The sequence below is a fragment of the Pecten maximus genome, chromosome 15, assembly GCF_902652985.1.
Source record: "Pecten maximus chromosome 15, xPecMax1.1, whole genome shotgun sequence".
Lineage (NCBI taxonomy): Eukaryota > Metazoa > Mollusca > Bivalvia > Pectinida > Pectinidae > Pecten > Pecten maximus.
In genome coordinates, this window is record NC_047029.1 from 27,096,227 (window position 1) to 27,121,160 (window position 24,934).

Sequence of the window (24,934 nt, forward strand, 5' to 3'; positions counted from 1 at the left end):
TTCCCGAAATTCGATACACCTTCGGCGTTATAATGAACACCGGGGTGATGGTAAGCCAAGTTGTCATTTATTCACGGAGCAACGTTGATCCAGGATTTTACCAAATTATATAAGATATCTTATATGATAATATAATTTATCTGATATACTTTATTATATATCTTATATAATAAATGAGATATCTTATATACTTTTCTTTATAAGAAATCTTTTATAATATATCAGATATAAGATATCTTATAAAGAAAATTAAATAAGATATCTTATATAATTTGGTAAAATATATTAACATTAACCTATTCGAATGAGTGATATCACCTATTCGAATGGGTGATATCACTTAATGAAACGAATAGGTGATATCACTTATTCGAATAGGTGATATCACTCATTCGAATAGATGATATCACCTATTCGAATAGGTGATATCACTTTAAAAAGTTCTTAAGTGATATCACCTATTCGAATAGGTGATATCAACAAATGGGAATAAATAGTAAAACGGCGCCACATACGTCTCTGGTAAAAGTCACACACAGGGACTTGAGAATTCAAGTGTTAAAGTCTACATGTATTTGGACCTTCCCTAGTATGAACACCGGTGTTTTTTTTTTGTTTTTTTTACCGAATTCTAATTTAGCCCCCTCCCCCAAAACGTCTTAAAATGTGCTATACACACTAGGGAAGGTCCAAATACATGTAGACTGTAACACTTGAATTCTCAAGTCCCTGTGTGTGACTTTAACCAGAGACGTGTACATCCCACAGGCATAGTGGTGGGGCTGGAACCTCCCATCCCACCCCACCTAAGAGGTAGTTCCCTAGTTTCATCTGGCCCTGACACCCATGTCCGGTGTGGGGCCTCTACACTAGACATGATGAGAGGAAACTCGGGCTACCTAAGAATAGAGCATATATATATCACATATGGGCTGAAGGGCGGAAACTGAATATCAGTCATCGTTTTTGTGGAAACAATAAGCTCCAGATCTGTTGATTAGTTTCAAAATAATTCTGGAGGACAAAGGCATCAAAATATTTTTTTTAATAGACGGCAGACCACGGACAAAAGGACAATTCAACTATCAGATGGGGATGGGCCTGCACATGTGTTTCATTTCAAATTTGGTCAACATATGAACTTACAAATCAATCGGAAATTTAGTTGAAACAAACTATAGGTTATGTCCACACTTAAATAGAACAGGCTATAGTTAAGACACACCTCCTAATCGTACGATTCCATTGGCTGACATTGCTGACATTGACCTTGTGACCTCATTTTTTTATACACACACGAGAGCAGAGCTATGAAGATCGACTTGCACACGCATATTTTGCCAGAGACTTGGCCTGACTTGAAAGAGGTTAGTTGATGTTTGGGGCGGAGATAAGTTTTTATGAATTTGATGCAAAAAAACAACATGCTTTCTTGCTGTTGTCAGTTGGCCTATCCAACTGTGCGCATGTAGGTAACCGTTAGGCCTACTGTAGGCTAAACGGGAGCCACTGGCCGAGGTGAGGTGCTATTTGGGGTCAGAATGACGACCCCCTTCATCCGTATCCTTCTGTCGTGTGCTCCCAAAGTGAAATATATGATGATCCATTAACAAAATGGATTAGCACTAAAACATTTTAGCTCTGGTTTGTTTGTGTTTGCGAAATATTTATGTCAGCACCACTGACCGGGAACGCGGATCGGAGTAGGCCTATGACAACCACTATATCACTATTTGAATCTATCAGGCTGTCATGGTCATGATGCTGTCCACGTCTGGTGCCAGGACCAGAGGAAACTCGTGATATATAGAAATATAAAATGTATTTTGTTATTGATACAATTACATTGGCCTGAAAAGAAAATAGTAATGAAAAATATGAATATTCATTATCATTTTTATTTCAAACCCTATTGATATAATCACATAAAAACAGCTGTAACATGCAGATAACAGTTATGATATACCGCAACCTATACACATCAGGACAGATTTATAACAGGAAAACAAGCTCCGGTGGTATATATGCCACTGCTGGTGATTCAGTTTAACCCTTGCATGGCTTGTCGTTTGGCCATTCAACTGATCAAGCTGTAGAAACATCGCGTATCAAATCAGAAGCTACACTTAATACAGGTTATGTGGTGCTGTTTTAATTTTTTTCCATTTTATGTTATCACTTATTCAATTCTTCAAGTGATATATACCTTAAATGACTATAAGCAATATAACTATATTACTTAAACAATTACTTATTTTATCAGTCATTGTAAGTAATATCACTAGATGGGAATAAAATGGTACCCATATACAACCTGCCCCAGATCCCGTATAAATCTTCAGGTCCCTATGCATCGTCCATAGAACATGCACACGTCTGAGGACATGCAACTGCAATCCAGGTTCTTTACTGCCACGAAAGCCTCACAACCACCTATAGCTTATACACGGAGTGGTCAATGGCAACAAATCTGTGATAGGAAGGAGTAATAAAAAATACCCTGAGTAATAAAAAATACCCTGGGAGTGTTCGACTGAAAACTAGTTACCTCTCGCTCTCTGAGAGGACATCCTACTCTAGACTAAAGGCAAATTCCTACTAGCTTGAGCTAGTTAGTTTATTATACTTTCCAATTTTACAAAATATATTTTAATGGTTTTATGGTGTACATTCAGACTACCATAAAAATATCATTTGTTACATAGAAATTAATCTAGCTTAAAAACAGTATATGTTACAGGATGCTCGCATAAAGGTTTTTGCCTGTAAAACTAATTGTTAAAAGACAGGATTACATATATGATGGTGCAAAGCTTAAACCCCCCCCCCAAAAAAAAAACCAGCTCAGGCTAGTGGGAATTTCCTTTTTCCGGTTTAGTAATTAACTCATCTAAAACTTAGCTACTTAAAATACAAAATACATCCTTTACAACTAAGAGGGGGAACTAACGATCCCCATACACTCATACACAGGCATCTGTGTCCGGTTAATGGTTAAGATATGATAATATTGCTACTACTATACTGTAATACTAAAGACTTAACCATTAACCAGACGCAGACGCCTGTGACTCGTACTACAATACTTGAGACAAGTAATGATGATCATAGTCACCCTTACAGTAGGTAACCGCTGGGATATCAAAATAAAATTGCGTCGGGTTTCAATTGTGTATATAGTGATATAATCACCTAGCTCCACACTAGGGGAAAAATCCCTTCACTGTCACCTTCATCAGACTAATGAACAATGAAGCGGACGTACTATCACTAACATATGTAGTGTCTAATAAGATGGTAAAAGACTCGATCGACTGTTAAGTATGTTTCGTCTCTATCATGATCCTACATTTTTAGGTCATCTGACCCGAAGGGTCAGGATGACCTATAGTCATCATGCTTCGTCCGTCGTCGTGCGCCGTGCATAAACTTTTCACATTTCAATCTTCTTCTCAAGTTCCACCAGTGGGATTAAGCTGAAACTTGCCTGAAATGATCCTGAGATGGTCCTGACCAAGTGTTGTTATTTTTCGGGTAGGTCCGAAATCCAAGATGGCCACCATAGCCGCCATTTTGAAAACACATTTTAAACTTCTTCTCATGTTCCACCAGTGCTATTGAGCTGAAACTTGCCTGAAATGATCCTGAGATAATCCTGACCAAGTGTTGTTATTTTTCGGGTCAGTCCGAAATCCAAGATGGTCGCCATAGCCGCCATCTTGAAAAACACATTTTAAACTTCTTCTCAAGTTCCACCAGTGCTATTGGGCTGAAACTTGCCTGAAATGATCCTGATATGATGCCGACCAAGTGTTGTTATTTTTCGGGTCGGTCCGAAATCCAAGATGGCCGCCGTGGCCGCCATCTTGAAAAACACATTTTAAACTTCTTCTCCAGTTCCACCAGTGCTTTTAAGCTGAAACTTACCTGAAATGATCCTGATATGATCCTGACCAAGTGTTGTTATTTTTCGGATCAGTCCGAAATCCAAGATGGCCGCCATAGCCGCCATCTTGAAAACCACAATTTAAACTTCTTCTGAAGTTCCACCAGTGCTATTGAGCTGGAACTTGCCTGAAATGATCCTGATATGATGCCGACCAAGTGTTGTTATTTTTCGGGTCGGTCCGAAATCCAAGATGGCCGCCGTGGCCGCCATCTTGAAAAACACATTTTAAACTTCTTCTCCAGTTCCACCCGTGCTATTAAACTGAAACTTTCCTGAAATGATCCTGATATGATCCTGACAAAGTGTTGTTATTTTTCGGGTCAGTCCGAAATCCAAGATGGCCGCCGTGGCCGCCATCTTGAAAAACACATTTTAAACTTCTTCTCCAGTTCCACCAGTGCTATTAAGCTGAAACTTGCCTGAAATGATCCTGATATGAACCTGACCAAGTGTTGTTATTTTTCGGGTAGGTCCGAAATCCAAGATGGCCGCCATAGCCGCCATCTTGAAAACCACAATTTAAACTTCTTCTGAAGTTCCACCAGTGCTATTGAGCTGGAACTTGCCTGAAATGATCCTGATATGATCCCGACCAAGTGTTGTTATTTTTCGGGTCAGTCCGAAATCCAAGATGGCCGCCGTGGCCGCCATCTTGAAAAACACATTTTAAACTTCTTCTCCAGTTCCATCAGTGCTATTAAACTGAAACTTGCCTGAAATGATCCTGAGATGGTCCTGACCAAGTGTTGTTATTTTTCGGGTAGGTCCGAAATCCAAGATGGCCGCCATAGCCGCCATCTTGAAAAACACATTTTAAACTTCTTCTCAAGTTCCACCAGTGCTATTGGGCTGAAACTTGCCTGAAATGATCCTGATATGATGCCGACCAAGTGTTGTTATTTTTCGGGTCGGTCCGAAATCCAAGATGGCCGCCGTGGCCGCCATCTTGAAAAACACATTTTAAACTTCTTCTCCAGTTCCACCAGTGCTATTAAGCTGAAACTTGCCTGAAATTATCCTGATATGAACCTGACCAAGTGTTGTTATTTTTCGGATCAGTCCGAAATCCAAGATGGCCGCCATAGCCGCCATCTTGAAAACCACAATTTAAACTTCTTCTGAAGTTCCACCAGTGCTATTGAGCTGGAACTTGCCTGAAATGATCCTGATATGATCTCGACCAAGTGTTGTTATTTTTCGGGTTGGTCCGAACTCCAAGATGGCCGCCGTGGCCGCCATCTTGAAAAACACATTTTAAACTTCTTCTCCAGTTCCATCAGTGCTATTAAACTGAAACTTTCCTGAAATGATCCTGATATGATCCTGACAAAGTGTTGTTATTTTTCGGGTAGGTCCGAAATCCAAGATGGCCGCCATAGCCGCCATCTTGAAAAACACATTTTAAACTTCTTCTCAAGTTCCACCAGTGCTATTGAGCTGAAACTTGCCTGAAATGATCCTGATATGATCCCGACCAAGTGTTGTTATTTTTTGGGTTGGTCTGAAATCCAAGATGGCCGCCGTGGCTGCCATCTTGAAAAACACATTTTAAACTTCTTCTCCAGTTCCACCAGTGCTTTTAAGCTGAAACTTACCTGAAATGATCCTGATATGATCCTGACCAAGTGTTGTTATTTTTCGGGTCAGTCCGAAATCCAAGATGGCCGCCATAGCCGCCATCTTGAAAAACACATTTTAAACTTCTTCTCAAGTTCCACCAGTGCTATTGAGCTGAAACTTGCCTGAAATGATCCTGATATGATCCCGACCAAGTGTTGTTATTTTTTGGGTTGGTCTGAAATCCAAGATGGCCGCCGTGGCTGCCATCTTGAAAAACACATTTTAAACTTCTTCTCCAGTTCCACCAGTGCTTTTAAGCTGAAACTTACCTGAAATGATCCTGATATGATCCTGACCAAGTGTTGTTATTTTTCGGATCAGTCCGAAATCCAAGATGGCCGCCATAGCCGCCATCTTGAAAACCACAATTTAAACTTCTTCTGAAGTTCCACCAGTGCTATTAAGCTGAAACTTTCCTGAAATGATCCTGATATGATCCTGACAAAGTGTTGTTATTTTTCGGGTCAGTCCGAAATCCAAGATGGCCGCCGTGGCCGCCATCTTGAAAAACACATTTTAAACTTCTTCTCCAGTTCCACCAGTGCTATTAAGCTGAAACTTGCCTGAAATGATCCTGATATGATCCCGACCAAGTGTTGTTATTTTTCGGGTTGGTCTGAAATCCAAGATGGCCGCCGTGGCTGCCATCTTGAAAACCACATTTTAAACTTCTTCTCCAGTTCCACCAGTGCTTTTAAGCTGAAACTTACCTGAAATGATCCTGATATGATCCTGACCAAGTGTTGTTATTTTTCGGATCAGTCCGAAATCCAAGATGGCCGCCATAGCCGCCATCTTGAAAAACACATTTTAAACTTCTTCTCAAGTTCCACCAGTGCTATTGAGCTGAAACTTGCCTGAAATGATCCTGATATGATCCCGACCAAGTGTTGTTATTTTTTGGGTTGGTCTGAAATCCAAGATGGCCGCCGTGGCTGCCATCTTGAAAAACACATTTTAAACTTCTTCTCCAGTTCCACCAGTGCTTTTAAGCTGAAACTTGCCTGAAATGATCCTGATATGATCCTGACCAAGTGTTGTTATTTTTCGGATCAGTCCGAAATCCAAGATGGCCGCCATAGCCGCCATCTTGAAAACCACAATTTAAACTTCTTCTGAAGTTCCACCAGTGCTATTGAGCTGGAACTTGCCTGAAATGATCCTGATATGATCCCGACCAAGTGTTGTTATTTTTCGGGTCGGTCCGAAATCCAAGATGGCCGCCGTGGCCGCCATCTTGAAAAACACATTTTAAACTTCTTCTCCAGTTCCACCAGTGCTATTAAACTGAAACTTTCCTGAAATGATCCTGATATGATCCTGACAAAGTGTTGTTATTTTTCGGGTCAGTCCGAAATCCAAGATGGCCGCCATAGCCGCCATCTTGAAAAACACATTTTAAACTTCTTCTCAAGTTCCACCAGTGCTATTGAGCTGAAACTTGCCTGAAATGATCCTGATATGATGCCAACCAAGTGTTGTTATTTTTCGGGTTGGTCTGAAATACAAGATGGCCACCATGACAGCCATCTTGAAAAACACATTTTAAACTTCTTCTCCAGTTCCATTGGTGCCATTGAGCTGGAAATGGGTGAGGATGTCCTGGAAGGCGAGCCAACATAGTGTTGTTATTTTTTCGGCCTCGTAAAAACTTTGAAATGGCAGCAATGGGGGCCATTTTGTAACATGATTGCGCAATCATGGTTTTCCTGAACAACACCTATTTCAAACTTCTTCTCAAATTCCATCAGTGGGATTCAGCCCTAACTTACCAGAAATTATCCTGAGATGGCCCTTACCAAGTGTTGTTATTTTTCGGGGCGGCCAGAAATCCAAGATGGCCACCATGGTAACCATCTTGAAAAAACATTTTAAACTTCTTCTCCAGTTCCACTGGTGCCATTGAGTTGGAAATTGGTGAGGATTTTAAGGAAGGAGTGCCAACAAAGTGTTAATATTTTTCCGCCTCGTAAAATCATTGACTTGGCAGACATGGTGGCCATTTGTAACATGATTGTGCAATCATGGTTTTCCTGAACAATGCCTATTTTAAACTTCTTCTCAAATTCCCCCAGTGGGATTCAGCTCTAACTTACCAGAAATAATCCTGAGATGGTCCTTACCAAGTGTTGTTATTTATTGGGTCGGTCAGAAATCCAAGATGGCCACCATGGCAAACGGCACCACTATATACTTGCTACAGAGAATACATACTACAATTATATAAGGTTTTTAATTTAGAGTCAGATGACCGTTAAGGCCCCTGGGCCTCTTGTTATTATTGTATTGACGCTACACTTTGTTTAACACTTGGCCATAGATGTGTGAGAGTCTGGCCCACCTCGTCCATGTTAAGCACTGGACTGCTGCGGCATATCCAAATGGCCTCTCTTGATTGGTGTTTCAATGAATTTGACCCAAACATTGATCATAATCTGTTGAAATCTTTGTGTTCTCCTGGCCTGGGCTTATTACAGGATGAGAGGCCCAACACCTCTATACTGAACTACATTCTGTATCAGTATTGTGTAATAAAAGCAAAAGGTGGGTCTCTGTTAATTAAACCCACCCTTGTTTACTGCATATTTCAATTTATTAACAGCGAATTGTCTTATCCTGTCTGTTTTAAGCCCCCCACCCCCACCTTCACCAAATCCCTATCTTCACCCCCCCCCCCCCCCCCCCCCCCCCCCTTGTTTATTCTTGTTTATTTCATATTTCAGTTCAGTATATCGTATTCTGTTGTAAGATAAGCCCAGCCCTTACTTTTGACAGTGTTTCTGTGTTGGCCCCAGACTTATTACAGAATACATACATTTATTCACCGGTATTTCAATTATCTCGCCAATATAAGGTTTTCTTGGATTCGTTATAATGGACAAAGTCCTCTGTGTCATGTAATCTGTTACTGGAATGAAATATCACCATTATTGGGGTCACAGTCACAAAAATATTGATAAAAAAACGGAGGGGGAGGGGGTTAATTGAGGTGAAAAGAAAACTGTCATGAGCCTAAGGAGGAAAGTTAATGGGTGGGTAGAATGTTTATACAGTACATGTATCATTATAGCGTTATGGATACGGTGGCTGGATTCAACTTCATCACAAATGTGAGGGAAAAGCTAACATGATGAAAGATGGCAACCTGTTTCGAGTCATTGATGAGAACTGCTGGTCACCTGAGGCAAGGATCAAGGACATGGATGCCACAGGTAAGATTATAATTGGGGATCACAGGTATCACAAAACAGGAAGTTTTGATTTCAGAACAGTCATATTTGGTTTTTTTTTGGTTTTTTTCCCCCTTTAATCTATTCGTTATATTTGTATGTAAAACGATTCAAAAGGAATGAAAAAAAAATTGGTTTGAATATGCAGACACTCATCCATAAAAAAATTTCCTGATTTTATTGAGGTCGAAATGTAGAACCAGGTCACTAGAAGTCATAAGAGTGGTAAATTAATTGTTTTCAGGTGTATGTAACCCTGCATTGGTTTACTAGAATATTACATACCTGGTAAATAAAGCTGACTATATCTTTAGAACACTCGGTGTTGAGGTCTACCTTTCCCATATCATTATAAATCTTTTAATGGAACTCTGTTGATAGCCTCAACACTTACCTCCCATTACCTGTAATAACATTGGTTTTCCCTTCTGTGATCCTTGGACGGCATATATGCTTTAACAATATGTATATTTCTTAGCTTAAGATTTTGTTTATCACTATTAAACATTTTTCTTGATTTAATATGTGTTTAATTGGATACCTAACTGTCCTTCTATCATGGCTGATAGTTTTGTGTTTAATTACAGGTGTTACTGTACAAGTCTTGTCTACTGTTTAATTACAGGTGTTACTGTACAAGCCTTGTCTACTGTTAATTACAGGTGTTACTGTACAAGCCTTGTCTACTGTTTAATTACAGGTATTACTGTACAAGCCTTGTCTACTGTTTAATTACAGGTATTACTGTACAAGTCTTGTCTACTGATTAATTACAGTTGTTACTGTACAAGCCTTGTCTACTGTTAATTGCAGGTATTACTGTACAAGCCTTGTCTACTGTTAATTACAGGTGTTACTGTACAAGTCTTGTCTACTGTTTAATTACAGGTGTTACTGTACAAGTCTTGTCTACTGTTTAATTACAGGTGTTACTGTACAAGCCTTGTCTACTGTTTTATTACAGATGTTACTGTACAAGCCTTGTCTACTGTTTAATTACAGATGTTACTGTACAAGCCTTGTCTACTGTTTAATTACAGGTGTTACTGTACAAGCCTTGTCTACTGTTTAATTACAGGTGTTTCTGTACAAGTCTTGTCTACTGTTTAATTACAGGTGTTACTGTACAAACCTTGTCTACTGTTTAATTACAGGTATTACTGTACAAGTCTTGTTTACTGATTAATTACAGTTGTTACTGTACAAGCCTTGTCTACTGTTAATTGCAGGTATTACTGTACAAGCCTTGTCTACTGTTAATTACAGGTGTTACTGTACAAGTCTTGTCTACTGTTTAATTACAGGTGTTACTGTACAAGTCTTGTCTACTGTTTTATTACAGATGTTACTGTACAAGCCTTGTCTACTGTTTTATTACAGGTGTTACTGTACAAGTCTTGTCTACTGTTTAATTACAGGTGTTACTGTACAAGCCTTGTCTACTGTTTAATTACAGGTGTTACTGTACAAGCCTTGTCTACTGTACATGTTTAATTACAGGTGTTACTGTACAAACCTTGTCTACTGTTTAATTACAGGTGTTACTGTACAAGCCTTGTCTACTGTTTAATTACAGGTGTTTCTGTACAAGTCTTGTCTACTGTTTAATTACAGGTGTTACTGTACAAACCTTGTCTACTGTTTAATTACAGGTGTTACTGTACAAACCTTGTCTACTGTTTTATTACAGGTGTTACTGTACAAGCATTTTCTACTGTTTAATTACAGGTGTTAATGTACAAGCCTTGTCTACTGTTTTATTACAGGTGTTACTGTACAAGTCTTGTCTACTGTTCCTGTCATGTTCAGCTACTGGGTAAGGTTCCCCACTGAAATTTTAAAGAATTAAACCAACATTATGTATGTACACATCTATCCCAAAAACAAAGTGAGGGAGCTGTACCTGAAGTAGGTTGTTCTGTATGTGTATCTGTTTGTAAAAAGAATCTTGTACATGTCCAGACATGTCTTTCCTACAAGTTCCACACTGATGTTGTCAGCACACTAATTGGATGTTAATCTGCAGCTAACATTTTGATCTGTTTTCTTTTGTGAAAGTTATATCCTTATTGTTATATCCTTGAAAAGTATACATGTACAAGTTTTATTATACAGAGTTATGTCCCTTTTGTGATATCCTGAAGTTGTACAAGTTATGTTACTTTTATGATATCCCTGTACAAGTATATTATACAGATTGAGTTATGTTACTTTTGTGAAATCCATGTACAAGTATATTATACAGAATTATGGCCCTTTTGTGATATCCCTGTACAAGTATACTATAAAGATCCTTTTTGTGATATCCCTGTACAAGTTTACTATAAAGAGTTATGTCCTTTTTGTGATATCCCTGTACAAGTTTACTATAAAGAGATATATCCTTTTTGTGATTTCCCTGTACAAGTATATTATACATAGTTATGGCCCTTTTTGTGATATCCCTGTAAAAGTATATTATACAGAGTTATGGCCCTTTTGTGATATCCATGTACAAGAATGATATACAAAGTTATGTTCCTTTTGTGATATCCCTGTACAAGTATGTTATACAGAGTTATGGCCCTTTTGTGATATCCCTGTACAAGTATATCATACATAGTTATGTCCCTTTGTGATATCCTTGTACATGTATACTATAAAGAGTTATGGCCCTTTTGTGATATCCCTGTACATATGTTATACAGAGTTATGGCCCTTTTGTGATATCCCTGTACAAGTATGTTATACAGAGTTATGGCCCTTTTGTGATATCCCTGTACAAGTTTATAGTGCAGAGTTATGTCCCTTTGTCCTTAATTGATGCAGAATGACTTTTTCGCATGTATAGCCATTTGACTGATTTAAGTTTTTGAATTGTGTTTCTTTTGAAGGCAAAGCCAGAGGATACTGCGGATCTCTGTCAGATTCTTAACAATGATTTGGCCAAAACTGTGAATAAATATCCAGACCGCTTTGTTGGACTCTGTACTCTTCCTCTTCAGGCTCCCGATCTTGCAGTCCAGGAACTTATCCGTTGCAAAACAGAACTAGGTAGGTGGAAATGAAAGGAAAGTTTGTTTGAATCTTTTCAAGATTAGATAAATGCAAAATATCATTGTATTTGTATTTAGACTTCAATGACCTTCACCTTTAGATCAAAGTTCAATGTCATAGGAAAGAACTGAAATAGAAATATCCTGTCCACACTGAGAATTACTATCAGTCTCTAGGGAAACAAGGTCCCAATGTCATCACCCACAAACTAAAGCTAGTATTAAAAGTGGGCTGTACTCAACTTTTACACAAATATGGCCAATACATGTTAACTTATATATACATGTACCATATTTGACCTAATAAGCACACCTGCCCCTATAAGTGTAATCCCACCTTTCTCAGGAAAAGAGGAGCGGTAATTGGAACATTCAGTCTTTTAACCAAAGACTCTAGATTGTTTTTACAAAGGTATGTAAATATAAAAAAAAGGTTGTTATTTTTTCCATCCAAATTTCACAAGGAAACTTTTCCCTGTAGATGGTTTTATTAAGTGAACCCCTTCTGTGTTTTTTGTAAGCACATTGTGTGCCGATTAGGTCAAATATGGTACCGGGTACATAGATATACATATATGATGGCTACGTATTGTGAAGACATTTATTTTTTCACATTATTTCAGTGAAAAGATAACCTGTACTTTTTATTCAGGATTCAAAGGTGTACAGATTGGATCCCATGTCAATGAATGGAACCTTGATGCCAAGGAATTAAGACCGGTATTTGCGGTTAGTATAATCTGTACAGTGAAACCTGACTTAATCAACATTAATAAGGACTTATAGATAAGGCAGTGTCAATAAACCTATTTTAATATCTATTGTCAAATATCACATAAGTTTATTTTAGTAATGTAAACTCTATTAATGTAGAAATTAGGATACGGTAAACCTTCGGTAAGTTCAAACAGAATTAAATAAATATTGATGAGCCTGTTAGAATTATTCGAAATTATGCTTCAGAAAATAAGGGCTAGTTCGACAAAGAGTAAAATGATTTAATAAAAGACTAAAAAAAGATAAATTCTTTTTGTAATTTTAATGAATTAAGTACTGTGTTTGGTACAATAACAAATTATTTACAGTATTATGGAGTAACCCAAAGTATTAAGAAATACTTTAAAACTTTTACATATTCCTCTAATCTGCAGCTAATCCTAAAGAGAGAAAAAAAAGGGTCACAGGACTTCTGCCATTTACCATTGAGAAATAATAGTAACATAACTGGTCAGCAAAAATGGGAAATATCTTTGACTATAATGAAGACAGTGTATACAGTGTATTCCTTTTTGAAACAACTCAAAATTCAAAACTCTGCTGGCTACAATTTAAGGTTAACCACTATATTCTGACGATTAACTCTTGTGAAAAGTAGGATTATCTAACAATCATAATTGAAATTTTTGTAGAGGAAGAGAGACTTGAGTTGAGATATCCCTGTTCATGGTACAGGCCCATGTAAGATTCTCTTAGTCACATATAGCAACATTTGAGATAAAAATTTGGTGTCATCTTTTTGTTGGTAGGCTGCAGAGGAACATGACATAGCCATCTTCGTTCATCCGTGGGACATGGAATTGTCGGGACGCATGAGCAAATATTGGTTACCATGGCTTGTGGGTAAATACATCGGTTAAAGATAAAGTTTGCATGTTCTTATATTAATGTTAATCCAGAGATAAAGTTGAGTCAAATCATAACAAATACTATTTAATTGATCTATAATTAGCTCTCACTGGACTTGGAATCAAAATTTATGTGCTGACCCCTAGGGGCTTATTAAATGGTGTTTCGAAAGGCAAACAGTAGTCATCAGTACTATCAATAGATTAATCAGTCTTTGACTTAATAACTAGAGCTTCACCTTCATCCAATATGTGATTGCATGGGATTGCTTTTTCAAGTCAGTGGTCAGGGGTTGATTAATAGGAAGTCCATTTCCATATTATAATTTGAAATTTATTTTTCAAATCTGTACGGAGTCTTTATCAAGGGATTTTCCTTCACAAATTTATTGCCTCTTCTATTTGAAAGTCAATGTCAAGGACATTGGTTCGAAATAAATGTGCTTGCTTTCTTTCCCTATGCTAATCTGAGTGTTTCACTGCTCACACAGTTAGCTTTTCATTTAGCACCATTTACATAAAAGAAGAGAGAGTAGAAGCAATTGTAGGCTTTGTTTTGAAAATATATAATAAGTGTTTTTGATTTAGAAAAAATGATCAAATTAAATTAATTTTGATGTCTAAAATTGACTGTAGCCAATAAAACTTGGGTTATAGACTAGTGTACCTAAGGAGTTGGACTAATGTTTTTAGGTTATAGACTAGTGTACCTAAGGAGTTGGACTAATGTTTTTAGGTTATAGACTAGTGTACCTAAGGAGTTGGACTAATGTTTTTAGGTTATAGACTAGTGTACCTAAGGAGTTGGACTAATGTTTTTAGGTTATAGACTAGTGTACCTAAGGAGTTGGACTAATGTTTTTAGGTTATAGACTAGTGTACCTAAGGAGTTGGACTAATGTTTTTAGGTCATCTGACCCGAAGGGTCAGGATGACCTATAGTCATCATGCTTCGTCCGTCGTCGTGCGCCGTCTGCCGTGCGCCGTCCGCCGTGCGTAAACTTTTCACATTTCAATCTTCTTCTCAAGTTCCACCAGTGGGATTAAGCTGAAACTTGCCTGAAATGATCCTGTGATGGTCCTGACCAAGTGTTGTTATTTTTCAAGTCAGTCCGAAATCCAAGATGGCCGCCATAGCCGCCATTTTGAAAACACATTTTAAACTTCTTCTCAAGTTCCACCAGTGCTGTTGGGCTGAAACTTGCCAGAAATGATCCTGAGATGATCCCGACCAAGTGTTGTTATTTTTCGGGTCGGTCCGAAATCCAAGATGGCCGCCATAGCCGCCATCTTGAAAAACATATTTTAAACTTCTTCTCAAGTTCCACCAGTGCCATTGAGCTGAAACTTGCCTGAAATGATCCTGAGATGATCCCGACCAAGTGTTGTTTTTTTTCGGGTCAGTCCAAAATCCAAGATGGCCGCCATAGCCGCCATTTTGAAAACACATTTTAAACTTCTTCTCAAGTTCCACCAGTGCTGTTGGGCTGATAATTGCCAGAAATGATCCTGAGATGATCCCGACCAAGTGTTGTTATTTTTTGGGTCGGTCCGAAATCCAAGATGGCCGCCATAGCCGCCATCTTGAAAAACACATTTTAAACTTCTTCTCAAGTTCCACTGGTGCCATTGAGCTGAAACTTGCCTGAAATGATCCTGAGATGATCCCGACCAAGTGTTGTTATTTTTCGGGTCGGTCCAAAATCCAAGATGGCCGCCATAGCCGCCATCTTGAAAAACACATTTTAAACTTCTTCTCAAGTTCCACTGGTGCCATTGAGTTGAAACTTGCCTGAAATGATCCTGATATAATCCTGACCAAGTGTTGTTATTTTTTGGGTCGGTCCGAAATCCAATATGGCCGCCATAGCCGCCATTTTGAAAACACATTTTAAACTTCTTCTCAAGTTCCACCAGTGCTGTTGGGCTGAAACTAGCCAGAAATAATCCTGATTTGATCCCGACCAAGTGTTGTTATTTTATGGGTCGGTCCGAAATCCAAGATGGCCGCCATAGCCGCCATCTTGAAAAACACATTTTAAACTTCTTCTCAAGTTCCACCAGTGCCATTGAGCTGAAACTTGCCTGAAATGATCCTGAGATGATCCCGACCAAGTGTTGTTATTTTTCGGGTCAGTCCAAAATCCAAGATGGCCGCCATAGCCGCCATCTTGAAAAACACATTTTAAACTTCTTCTCAAGTTCCACTGGTGCCATTGAGCTGAAACTTGCCTGAAATGATCCTGATATTATCCTGACCAAGTGTTGTTATTTTTTGGGTCGGTCCGAAATGCAAGATGGCCGCCATAGCCGCCATTTTGAAAACACATTTTAAACTTCTTCTCAAGTTCCACCAGTGCTGTTGGGCTGAAACTTGCCAGGAATAATCCTGAGATGATCCCGACCAAGTGTTGTTATTTTTCGGATCGGTCCGAAATCCAAGATGGCCGCCATAGCAGCCATCTTGAAAAACACATTTTAAACTTCTTCTCAAGTTCCACCAGTGCCATTAAGCTGAAATTTGCCTGAAATGATCCTGATATGATCCTGACCAAGTGTTGTTATTTTTTGGGTTGGTCCGAAATCCAAGATGGCCGCCATAGCCGCCATCTTGAAAAACACATTTTAAACTTCTTCTCAAGTTCCACCAGTGCTATTGAGCTGAAACTTACCTGAAATGATCCTGATATGATCATGACCAAATGTTGTTATTTTTCGGGTCGGTCCGAAATCCAAGATGGCCGCCATAGCCGCCATTTTGAAAACACATTTTAAACTTCTTCTCAAGTTCCACCACTGCTGTTAGGCTGATACTTGCCAGAAATGATCCTGAGATGATCCCGACTAAGTGTTGTTATTTTTTAGGTCAGTCCGAAATCCAAGATGGCCGCCATAGCCGCCATCTTGAAAAACACATTTTAAACTTCTTCTCAAGTTCCACCAGTGCTATTGAGCTGAAACTTGCCTGAAATGATCCTGATATGATCCCGACCAAGTATTGTTATTTTTCGGGTCGGTCCGAAATCCAAGATGGCAGCCATAGCCGCCATCTTGAAAAACACATTTTAAACTTCTTCTCAACTTCCACCAGTGCTGTTTGGCTGATACTTGCCAGAAATGATCCTGAGATGATTCCCACCAAGTGTTGTTATTTTTCGGGCCGATTCGAAATCCAAGATGGCCGCCATAGCCGCCATCCTGAAAAACACATTTTAAACTTCTTCCCAAGTTCCACCAGTGCTATAGAGCTAAAAATTGCCTGAAATGATCCTGATTTGATCCCGACCAAGTGTCGTTATTTTTGGGTCGGTCCGAAATCCAAGATGGCCACCATAACCACTATCTTCAAAAACACATTTTAAACTTTTTCTCAAGTTCCACCGGTGCTGTTGGGCTGAAACTTGCCTAAAATGTTCCTGAGATAATCCTGACCAAGTGTTGTTATTTTTAGATTAGTCTGAAATGCAAGATGGCCGCCATATCCGCCATCTTAAAAAACACATTTTAAACTTCTTCTTCAGCTCCACTGGTGCCATTGAGCTCGAAATTGGTGAGGATGTTAAGGAAGGAGGGCAAACAAAATGTTGTTATTTTTTTGGCCTCGTAAAAACTTTGGCATGGCAGCAATGGCGGCCATTTTGTAACATGATTGCGCAATCATGGTTTTCCTGAACAACACCTATTTCAAACTTCTTCTCAAATTCCACACCGTGGGATTCAGCTCTAACTTACCAGAAATTATCCTTAGATGGTCCAGACCAAGTGTTATCATTTATTGGGTCGGTCAGATATCCAAGATGGCCACCATGGCCAACAGTGCCACTATATACTTGCTACAGAGAATGCATACTACAATAATATAAGGGTTTTAATTTAGAGTCAGATGACCGTTAAGGCCCCTGGGCCTCTTGTTAGGTTATAGACTAGTGTACCTAAGGAGTTGGACTTATGTTTTTAGGTTATAGACTAGTGTACCTAAGGAGTTGGACTAATGTTTTTAGGTTATAGACTAGTGTACCTAAGGAGTTGGACTTATGTTTTTAGGTTATAGACTAGTGTACCTAAGGAGTTGGACTAATGTTTTTAGGTTATAGACTAGTGTACCTAAGGAGTTGGACTAATGTTTTTAGGTTATAGACTAGTGTACCTAAGGAGTTGGACTTATGTTTTTAGGTTATAGACTAGTGTACCTAAGGAGTTGGACTTATGTTTTTAGGTTATAGACTAGTGTACCTAAGGAGTTGGACTTTTGTTTTTAGGTTATAGACTAGTGTACCTAAGGAGTTGGACTTATGTTTTTAGGTTATAGACTAGTGTACCTAAGGAGTTGGACTTATGTTTTTGGGTTATAGACTAGTGTACCTAAGGAGTTGGACTTATGTTTTTGGGTTATAGACTAGTGTACCTAAGGAGTTGGACTAATGTTTTTAGGTTATAGACTAGTGTACCTAAGGAGTTGGACGTATGTTTTTGGGTTATAGACTAGTGTACCTAAGGAGTTGGACTTATGTTTTTAGGTTATAGACTAGTGTACCTAAGGAGTTGGACTAATGTTTTTAGGTTATAGACTAGTGTACCTAAGGAGTTGGACTTATGTTTTTAGGTTATAGACTAGTGTACCTAAGGAGTTGGACTAATGTTTTTAGGTTATAGACTAGTGTACCTAAGGAGTTGGACTTATGTTTTTAGGTTATAGACTAGTGTACCTAAGGAGTTGGACTTATGTTTTTAGGTTATAGACTAGTGTACCTAAGGAGTTGGACTTATGTTTTTAGGTTATAGACTAGTGTACCTAAGGAGTTGGACTTATGTTTTTAGATTATAGACTAGTGTACCTAAGGAGTTGGACTTATGTTTTTGGGTTATAGACTAGTGTACCTAAGGAGTTGGACTAATGTTTTTAGGTTATAGACTAGTGTACCTAAGGAGTTGGACTAATGTTTTTAGGTTATAGACTAGTGTACCTAAGGAGTTGGACTTATGTTTTTGGGTTATAGACTAGTGTACCTAAGGAGTTGGACTTATGTTTTGTAACAAATTCTAGGAATGCCTGCAGAGACAGCTACTGCGATATGTTGTATGTTGATGGGCGGTGTCCTAGAACAATTTCCTGGACTAAAAGTCTGCTTCGCCCATGGAGGTATGAATAAATTCTGTTGCTGACTGAAACTGAACTTGTCAAGTTGTATTAGCTATAACATGAAAGATTTAATGCTGAACTAATTTTTATTTTTTAATACAAAATATTTTTTGCTGAAAAATCTATTAAGAAAATAAAACCAAAAAAGTTAAATACAGTATACAAATATATTCTACATTAAATGGAATGTTAAAATATTACCATTTTTTTCAATGTTATAATTTACTTTTTTAAAAAAAATCCTAAAAAAAAAAAAGAAAAAAAAAGATAAATCATAAAAGAGGTCTTTTTGAATGTCTTTATTTGAATTGTAACAGATCGGTTTCTGATTTTCTTAGGTGGATCCTTCCCCTATACTGTTGGAAGGGTAGAACATGGTTATAATGTCCGTCCTGATCTGTGTGCTACGGACTGTAAAGTGGGACCACGGAATTACCTCGGAAAGTTCTACACTGATGGATTGGTTCATGATTCTGAGGCTCTCAAACTATTAGTCAATGTGATAGGGGAGGTAAGGGTCGGTTCATGATTCCGAGGCTCTCAAACTCTAAGTCAATGTGATAGGGGAGGTAAGGATCGGTTCATTATTCTGAGTCTCTCAAACTCTTAGTCAATGTGGTAGAGAAGGTAAGGATTGGTTCATGATTCCAAGGTAAGGGGAGGTAAGGATTGGTTCATGATTCCAAGGTAAGGGGAGGTAAGGATTGGTTCATGATTCCGAGTCTCTCAAACTCGTCAATGTGATAGGGGAGGTAAGGATCGGTTCATGATTCCAAGGTAAGGGGAGGTAAGGGTTGGTTCATGATTCCGAGTCTCTCAAACTTTTAGTCAATTTGATAGGGGAGGTAAGGGTCGGTTCATGATTCCGAGGCTCTCAAACTCTTAGTCAATGTGATAGGGGAGGTAAGGGTTGGTGCCCTCAAACTCTTAGTCAATGTGATAGGGGAGGTAAGGGTTGGTTCATGATTCCGAGGCTCTCAAACTCTTAGTCAATGTGATAGGGGAGGTAAGGGTCGGTTCATGATTCCGAGGCTCTCAAACTCTTAGTCAATGTGATAGAGGAGGTAAGGATCGGTTCATGATTCTGAGGCTCTCAAACTCTTAGTCAATGTGATAGGGGAGGTAAGGATCGGTTCATGATTCCGAGGCTCTCAAACTCTTAGTCAATGTGATAGGGGAGGTAAGGGTTGCTTCATGATTCTGAGGCTCTCAAACTCTTAGTCAATGTGATAGGGGAGGTAAGGATCGGTTCATGATTCCGAGGCTCTCAAACTCTTAGTCAATGTGATAGGGGAGGTAAGGGTTGCTTCATGATTCCGAGGCTCTCAAACTCTTAGTCAATGTGATAGGGGAGGTAAGGGTCGGTTCATGATTCCGAGTCTCTCAAACTCTTAGTCACTGTGAAAGGGGAGGTAAGGATTGGTTCATGATTCCAAGGCTGTCAAACTGTTAGTCACTGTGATAGGGGAGGTAAGGATCGGTGATTGAGATTGTATTCTGTTTAAATCCCACAGTCACAGTGTCCCTAGACAAGTGGATTTGTACAGCAAATAGATCTGACCTCAGAATCTGTATACATGTACATGTATATACATACACTGTTGAATATACCGATGGGAAAAACTTAGGAAGTTTTATACATGCAAATAGGAGAGAACAAATTTCTTTGTCTCTTTCAAAGTTTGTGGACTTATTTTAATAATAAACATATAACTACATGAGTATTACAGTAAAACTTGTTTACAACAAATTCCATGGGACCTAAGGAAATAGTTAATGTTATATCAAGAATTTGTATAGGATTTTAAAATGATTAGAGATGAGCAAAATTCAGCATTTCAACTTACTTTGTTATGAACCGGATTTTTGCTTCTTTGTTGAAATATAAGGTCAAGCTATTTCTAGACAATTCCTCCTAAGCTTCTGTGTTAATTTGAACAAAATGATTAATCAGTACAAGATATGCACTTGTGCATCTTCTATTTCAAATTAGTGTCAAGGTTACCAATTGTTCCTATAAAATCTTTATGTATTTTGCATACTGTATGTAATTTTGGAACAGCCCTTGGTTAAAATGTTTAGAATTAGTTCATGGACATTTTAGTTATTTTTTAATGACACAGGATAAAGTGATGTTGGGATCAGACTACCCTTTTCCTCTGGGCGAGCACCATCCTGGCAAGTTGATTGAGGAAATGAAATTTGATGATACAATCAAGGTATGTATGTGAAGAAAACTTTAAAACTTTTGCATTCTGTATTTATCCTAAAATAAGCCCCCCACCCCACCCCAGTGAAAATATAAGCACTATAGTTATCCTCAAATAAGCCCCCTCCCTTAGTGCAAATGTTTTGTACTGTATTTATTCTCAAATAAGCCAACTCATCTAGAGTCAAAGTTAAGTAATACAGATCAGGGAGGGCTTATTTGTTAACCACTTTTCGAATTGATGAATCTGCAAAAACGAGGAATGGGCTTATTTATGGATAAATATGGACATGCATTTTATGTGACTGAAAAGGGGCATAATCAAGGGCATATAATGGTAATGATTTATCTGTTGAGATGGTCCACCACTGATGGTAATTGTAGAAATTGTCATACAATGTTGTCAGTTTAATTTCTTTGAATGCATCATTTTTTCCTGAAGGAAATTGTTCAGTTACTGACACTCCCTGATTTGTTTGTATGGGTTAAGAATTAAGTTTAGTTGGCATTACTTATTTGTTCAAATACCTTTATGATTAAGAATGCTGTATATATATATAAGAAAAAAGGAATCTGTCCTTGTGAAGGTTAATCCATAAAAAATAACCAAAAACAAGACTTTGCCACTAGGCCTTTCTGCCCTCTCAGGCTTCTTTGGACGGACTGAACATTTGTTTATTTGTACGTTGCTTAGAGATGTGTGACATCATCAATTGTGATGACGTCATAACTTTACAATAACATGACGTAATAAACTAAGTCAGGACAGATGGAATACTGTATATTTAATAAACTTATTAGGTCATCTGACCCGAAGGGTCAGGATGACCTATAGTCATCATGCTTCGTCCGTCGTCGTGCGCCGTGCGTCGTGCGCCGTCCGCCGTGCGTAAACTTTTCACATTTCAAACTTCTTCTCAAGTTCCATCAGTGGGATTGAGTTGAAACTTGCCTGAAATGATGCTGGGATGGTCCTGACCAAGTGTTGTTATTTTTCGGGTCAGTCTGAAATCCAAGATGGCCGCTACAGCCGCCATTTTGAAAACACATTTGAAACTTCTTCTCAAGTTCCACTGGTGAGATTGAGCTGAAACTTGCCTGAAAGTATCCTGGGATGGTCCTGAGGAAGTGTTGTTATTTTTCAGGTCGGTCAGAAATCCAAGATGGCCGCCATGGCAACCATCTTGAAAAACACATTTTAAACTTCTTCTCCAGTTCCACTGGTGCCATTGACCTGGAAATTAGTGAGGATGTTAAGGAAGGAGAGCCAACAAAGTGTTGTTATTTTTTGGCCCCGTAAAAACTTCGACATGGCAGCCATGGCGGCCATTTTGTAAAATGATTGCGCAATCATGGTTCTTCTAAACAACACCTATTTAAAACTTCTTCTCAAATTCCACCAGTGGGATTCAGCTCTAACTTACCAGAAATGATCCTGAGATGGTCCTGAGGAAGTGTTGTTATTTTTCGGGTCGGTCAGAAATCCAAGATGGCCGCCATGGCAACCATCTTGAAAAACACATTTTAAACTTCTTCTCCCGTTCCACTGGTGCCATTGAGCTGGAAATTGGTGAGGATGTTAAGGAAGGAGAGCCAACAAAGTGTTGTTATTTTGCGACCCCGTAAAAACTTTGACATGGCAGCCATGGCGGCCATTTTGAAAAGTGATTGCGCAATCATGGTTCTTCTAAACAACACCTATTTAAAACTTCTTCTCAAATTCCATCAGTGGGATTGAGCTGCAACTTGCCTGAAATGATGCTGGGATGGTCCTGACCAAGTGTTGTTATTTTTCGGGTCGGTCAGAAATCCAAGATGGCCGCCATGGCAACCATGTTGAAAAACACATTTTAAACTTCTTCTCCAGTTCCACTGGTGCCATTGAGCTGGAAATTGGTGAGGATGTTAAGGAAGGAAAGCCAACAAAGTGTTGTTATTTTTCGACCCCGTAAAAACTTTGACATGGCAGCCATAGCGGCCATTTTGTAAAGTGATTGCGCAATCATGGTTCTTCTAAACAACACCTATTTAAAACTTCTTCTCAAATTCCATCAGTGGGATTGAGCTGCAACTTGCCTGAAATGATGCTGGGATGGTCCTGACCAAGTGTTGTTATTTTTCGGGTCAGTCCGAAATCCAAGATGGCCGCCATAGCCGCCATTTTGAAAACACATTTTAAACTTCCTCTCAAGTTCCACCAGAGCTGTTGGGCTGAAACTTGCCTGAAATGATCCTGAGATGATCCCGACCAAGTGTTGTTATTTTTCGGGTCGGTCCGAAATCCAAGATGGCCGCCATAGCCGCCATCTTGAAAAACACATTTTAAACTTCTTCTCAAAATTCACCAATGCTATTGAGCTGAAACTTGCCTGTAATGATTCTGATATGATCCCGACCAAGTGTTGTTATTTTTCGGGTCGGTCGGAAATCCAAGATGGCCTCCATAGCCGCCATCTTGAAAAACACATTTAAACTTCTTCTCCAGTTCCACTGGTGCCATTGAGGTGGAAATTGGTGAGGATGTTAAGGAAGGAGGGCCAACAAAGTGTTGTTAATTTTTCGGCCTTGTAAAAACTTTGACATGGCAGCAATGGTGGCCATTTTGTAACATGATTACGCAATCATGGTTTTCCTGAACAACACCTATTTCAAACTTCTTCTCAAATTCCACCGGTGGGATTCAGCTGTAACTTACCAGAAATTATCCTTAGATGGTCCAGACCAAGTGTTATTATTTATTGGGTCGGTCAGAAATCCAAGATGGCCACCATGGCCAACAGTGCCACTATATACTTGCTACAGAGAATGCATACTACAATAATATAAGGGTTTTAATTTAGAGTCAGATGACCGTTAAGGCCCCTGGGCCTCTTGTTCTGATATATATATATATTTTTCTTTTTTAACCCAGGATAAGCTGTTGGCGGGGAATGCTTGTGAATTTCTTGGTCTTGACCGAAAGAAATATGATCCAACAACAAGATAGACACTGCTAGTTGAAGACTGACAAGATTTCACCCCAGGTTGAAAAAAAACATACTTTTAAGTTTTAGTTGAAAGATTATTACAATATGTTTTCAATTTTATTTGTGTATGTAGTATTTACATTAGTAACCTTAGCTATTAACCTGTCTGGTGAAATGTGTCTTAAAAAAAACAACAAAGAAATCAAATTGATATGCAAAATGAGATTCCTTAAAGTGCCATTTTGTTTTCAGGTCACCTGAGACGAAGTCTGAAATGACCTATTCTAACCTATTCTGTCGGCATGCATTGTGCGTCAGTAAACAATTTACATTTTCAACTTCTTCTCTAAAACCGCTGAAACAAATTCAGTGAAATTTGGTTGGAAGCTTTCATGGCCAAAGGTCAACTAAAATTACGAATTATAAGGTCCTTTACCACAATTATGAATTTCATGACCTTGCCCCAGGGGAGGGGATCAAGTTTACTATAGTTTATATAGGGAAATCACATCTTTGAGCATTGTTTGTTCCAGTTGCCATTGGAAATAATACAAACTTGGTTAGAATTATCAATATGGGATACTTGTTATAAACTACTTCTATATTGGCACTGACTGACCCCCAGGGATTCATGGGTGGGGCCAAAAAGAGTCAATTGTATTAACTAAGATATAAATATTTCAAAACTCAGGTGTCCGTTAAAGCCCATGGAACTCTTGATTGGGTGTTACAAGAAATTAATCCTAGTCAGTAAGAAAAATTTTTTTCAGATTTTTTCATGGAATTCTTTTTTTTTCTTTTTTTTTTTTTTATTATTTGAATTTAATATTCAGAAGAGTATTGCCTATGGACATCATATTATCAGAATATACTTTTGAAAAATATAAGAGAAAGATTGTAAAGAATGTATTACTTAACAAATAGTTTATTAATCAAAGTGGTTGTCTGATCTGCCATCTGTTTTCGTTTCATTTAAACACATACAAACTGGTTGTGTTTCCCATAGAAGCTGTGATCACATCCTTTGTAGTTGTGATAGTGTATATGGGTAAGATGCTTTACCCCAGTTGCCTTTTGAATGATGTTGAGTGTGGTAGTAACCAACTACTACAAGGAGAAGATACTGTATACCTGGTATTTTTCGCCCCAGTTTATTTTCT

The 24,934-nt window shown here is 38.5% G+C and overlaps 1 protein-coding gene across 1 annotated transcript; it reads left to right on the forward strand.

Annotated features, from left to right (window-relative positions):
• Positions 1 to 1,287: 1,287 nt before the first annotated feature.
• On the forward strand, positions 1,288 to 24,534 carry LOC117343849 (2-amino-3-carboxymuconate-6-semialdehyde decarboxylase-like). Its single transcript, XM_033906385.1, has 10 exons — positions 1,288 to 1,367; positions 8,640 to 8,781; positions 10,566 to 10,615; positions 11,673 to 11,832; positions 12,487 to 12,563; positions 13,361 to 13,454; positions 18,504 to 18,599; positions 18,938 to 19,110; positions 20,723 to 20,818; positions 23,720 to 24,534. Exons 1-10 carry the CDS (start codon positions 1,311 to 1,313, stop codon positions 23,792 to 23,794), a joined length of 1,020 nt encoding a protein of 339 aa, XP_033762276.1. The 5' UTR covers positions 1,288 to 1,310; the 3' UTR covers positions 23,795 to 24,534.
• Positions 24,535 to 24,934: the final 400 nt, after the last annotated feature.

Coding starts and splice junctions, on each gene's coding strand:
- LOC117343849 (XM_033906385.1), top strand. CDS start 1,311: ATGAAGATCGACTTGCACACGCATATTTTGCCAGAGACTTGGCCTGAC. Junction 13,455..18,503: donor TTGGTTACCATGGCTTGTGG/GTAAATACATCG, acceptor AACAAATTCTAG/GAATGCCTGCAGAGACAGCT. Junction 18,600..18,937: donor AGTCTGCTTCGCCCATGGAG/GTATGAATAAAT, acceptor TGATTTTCTTAG/GTGGATCCTTCCCCTATACT.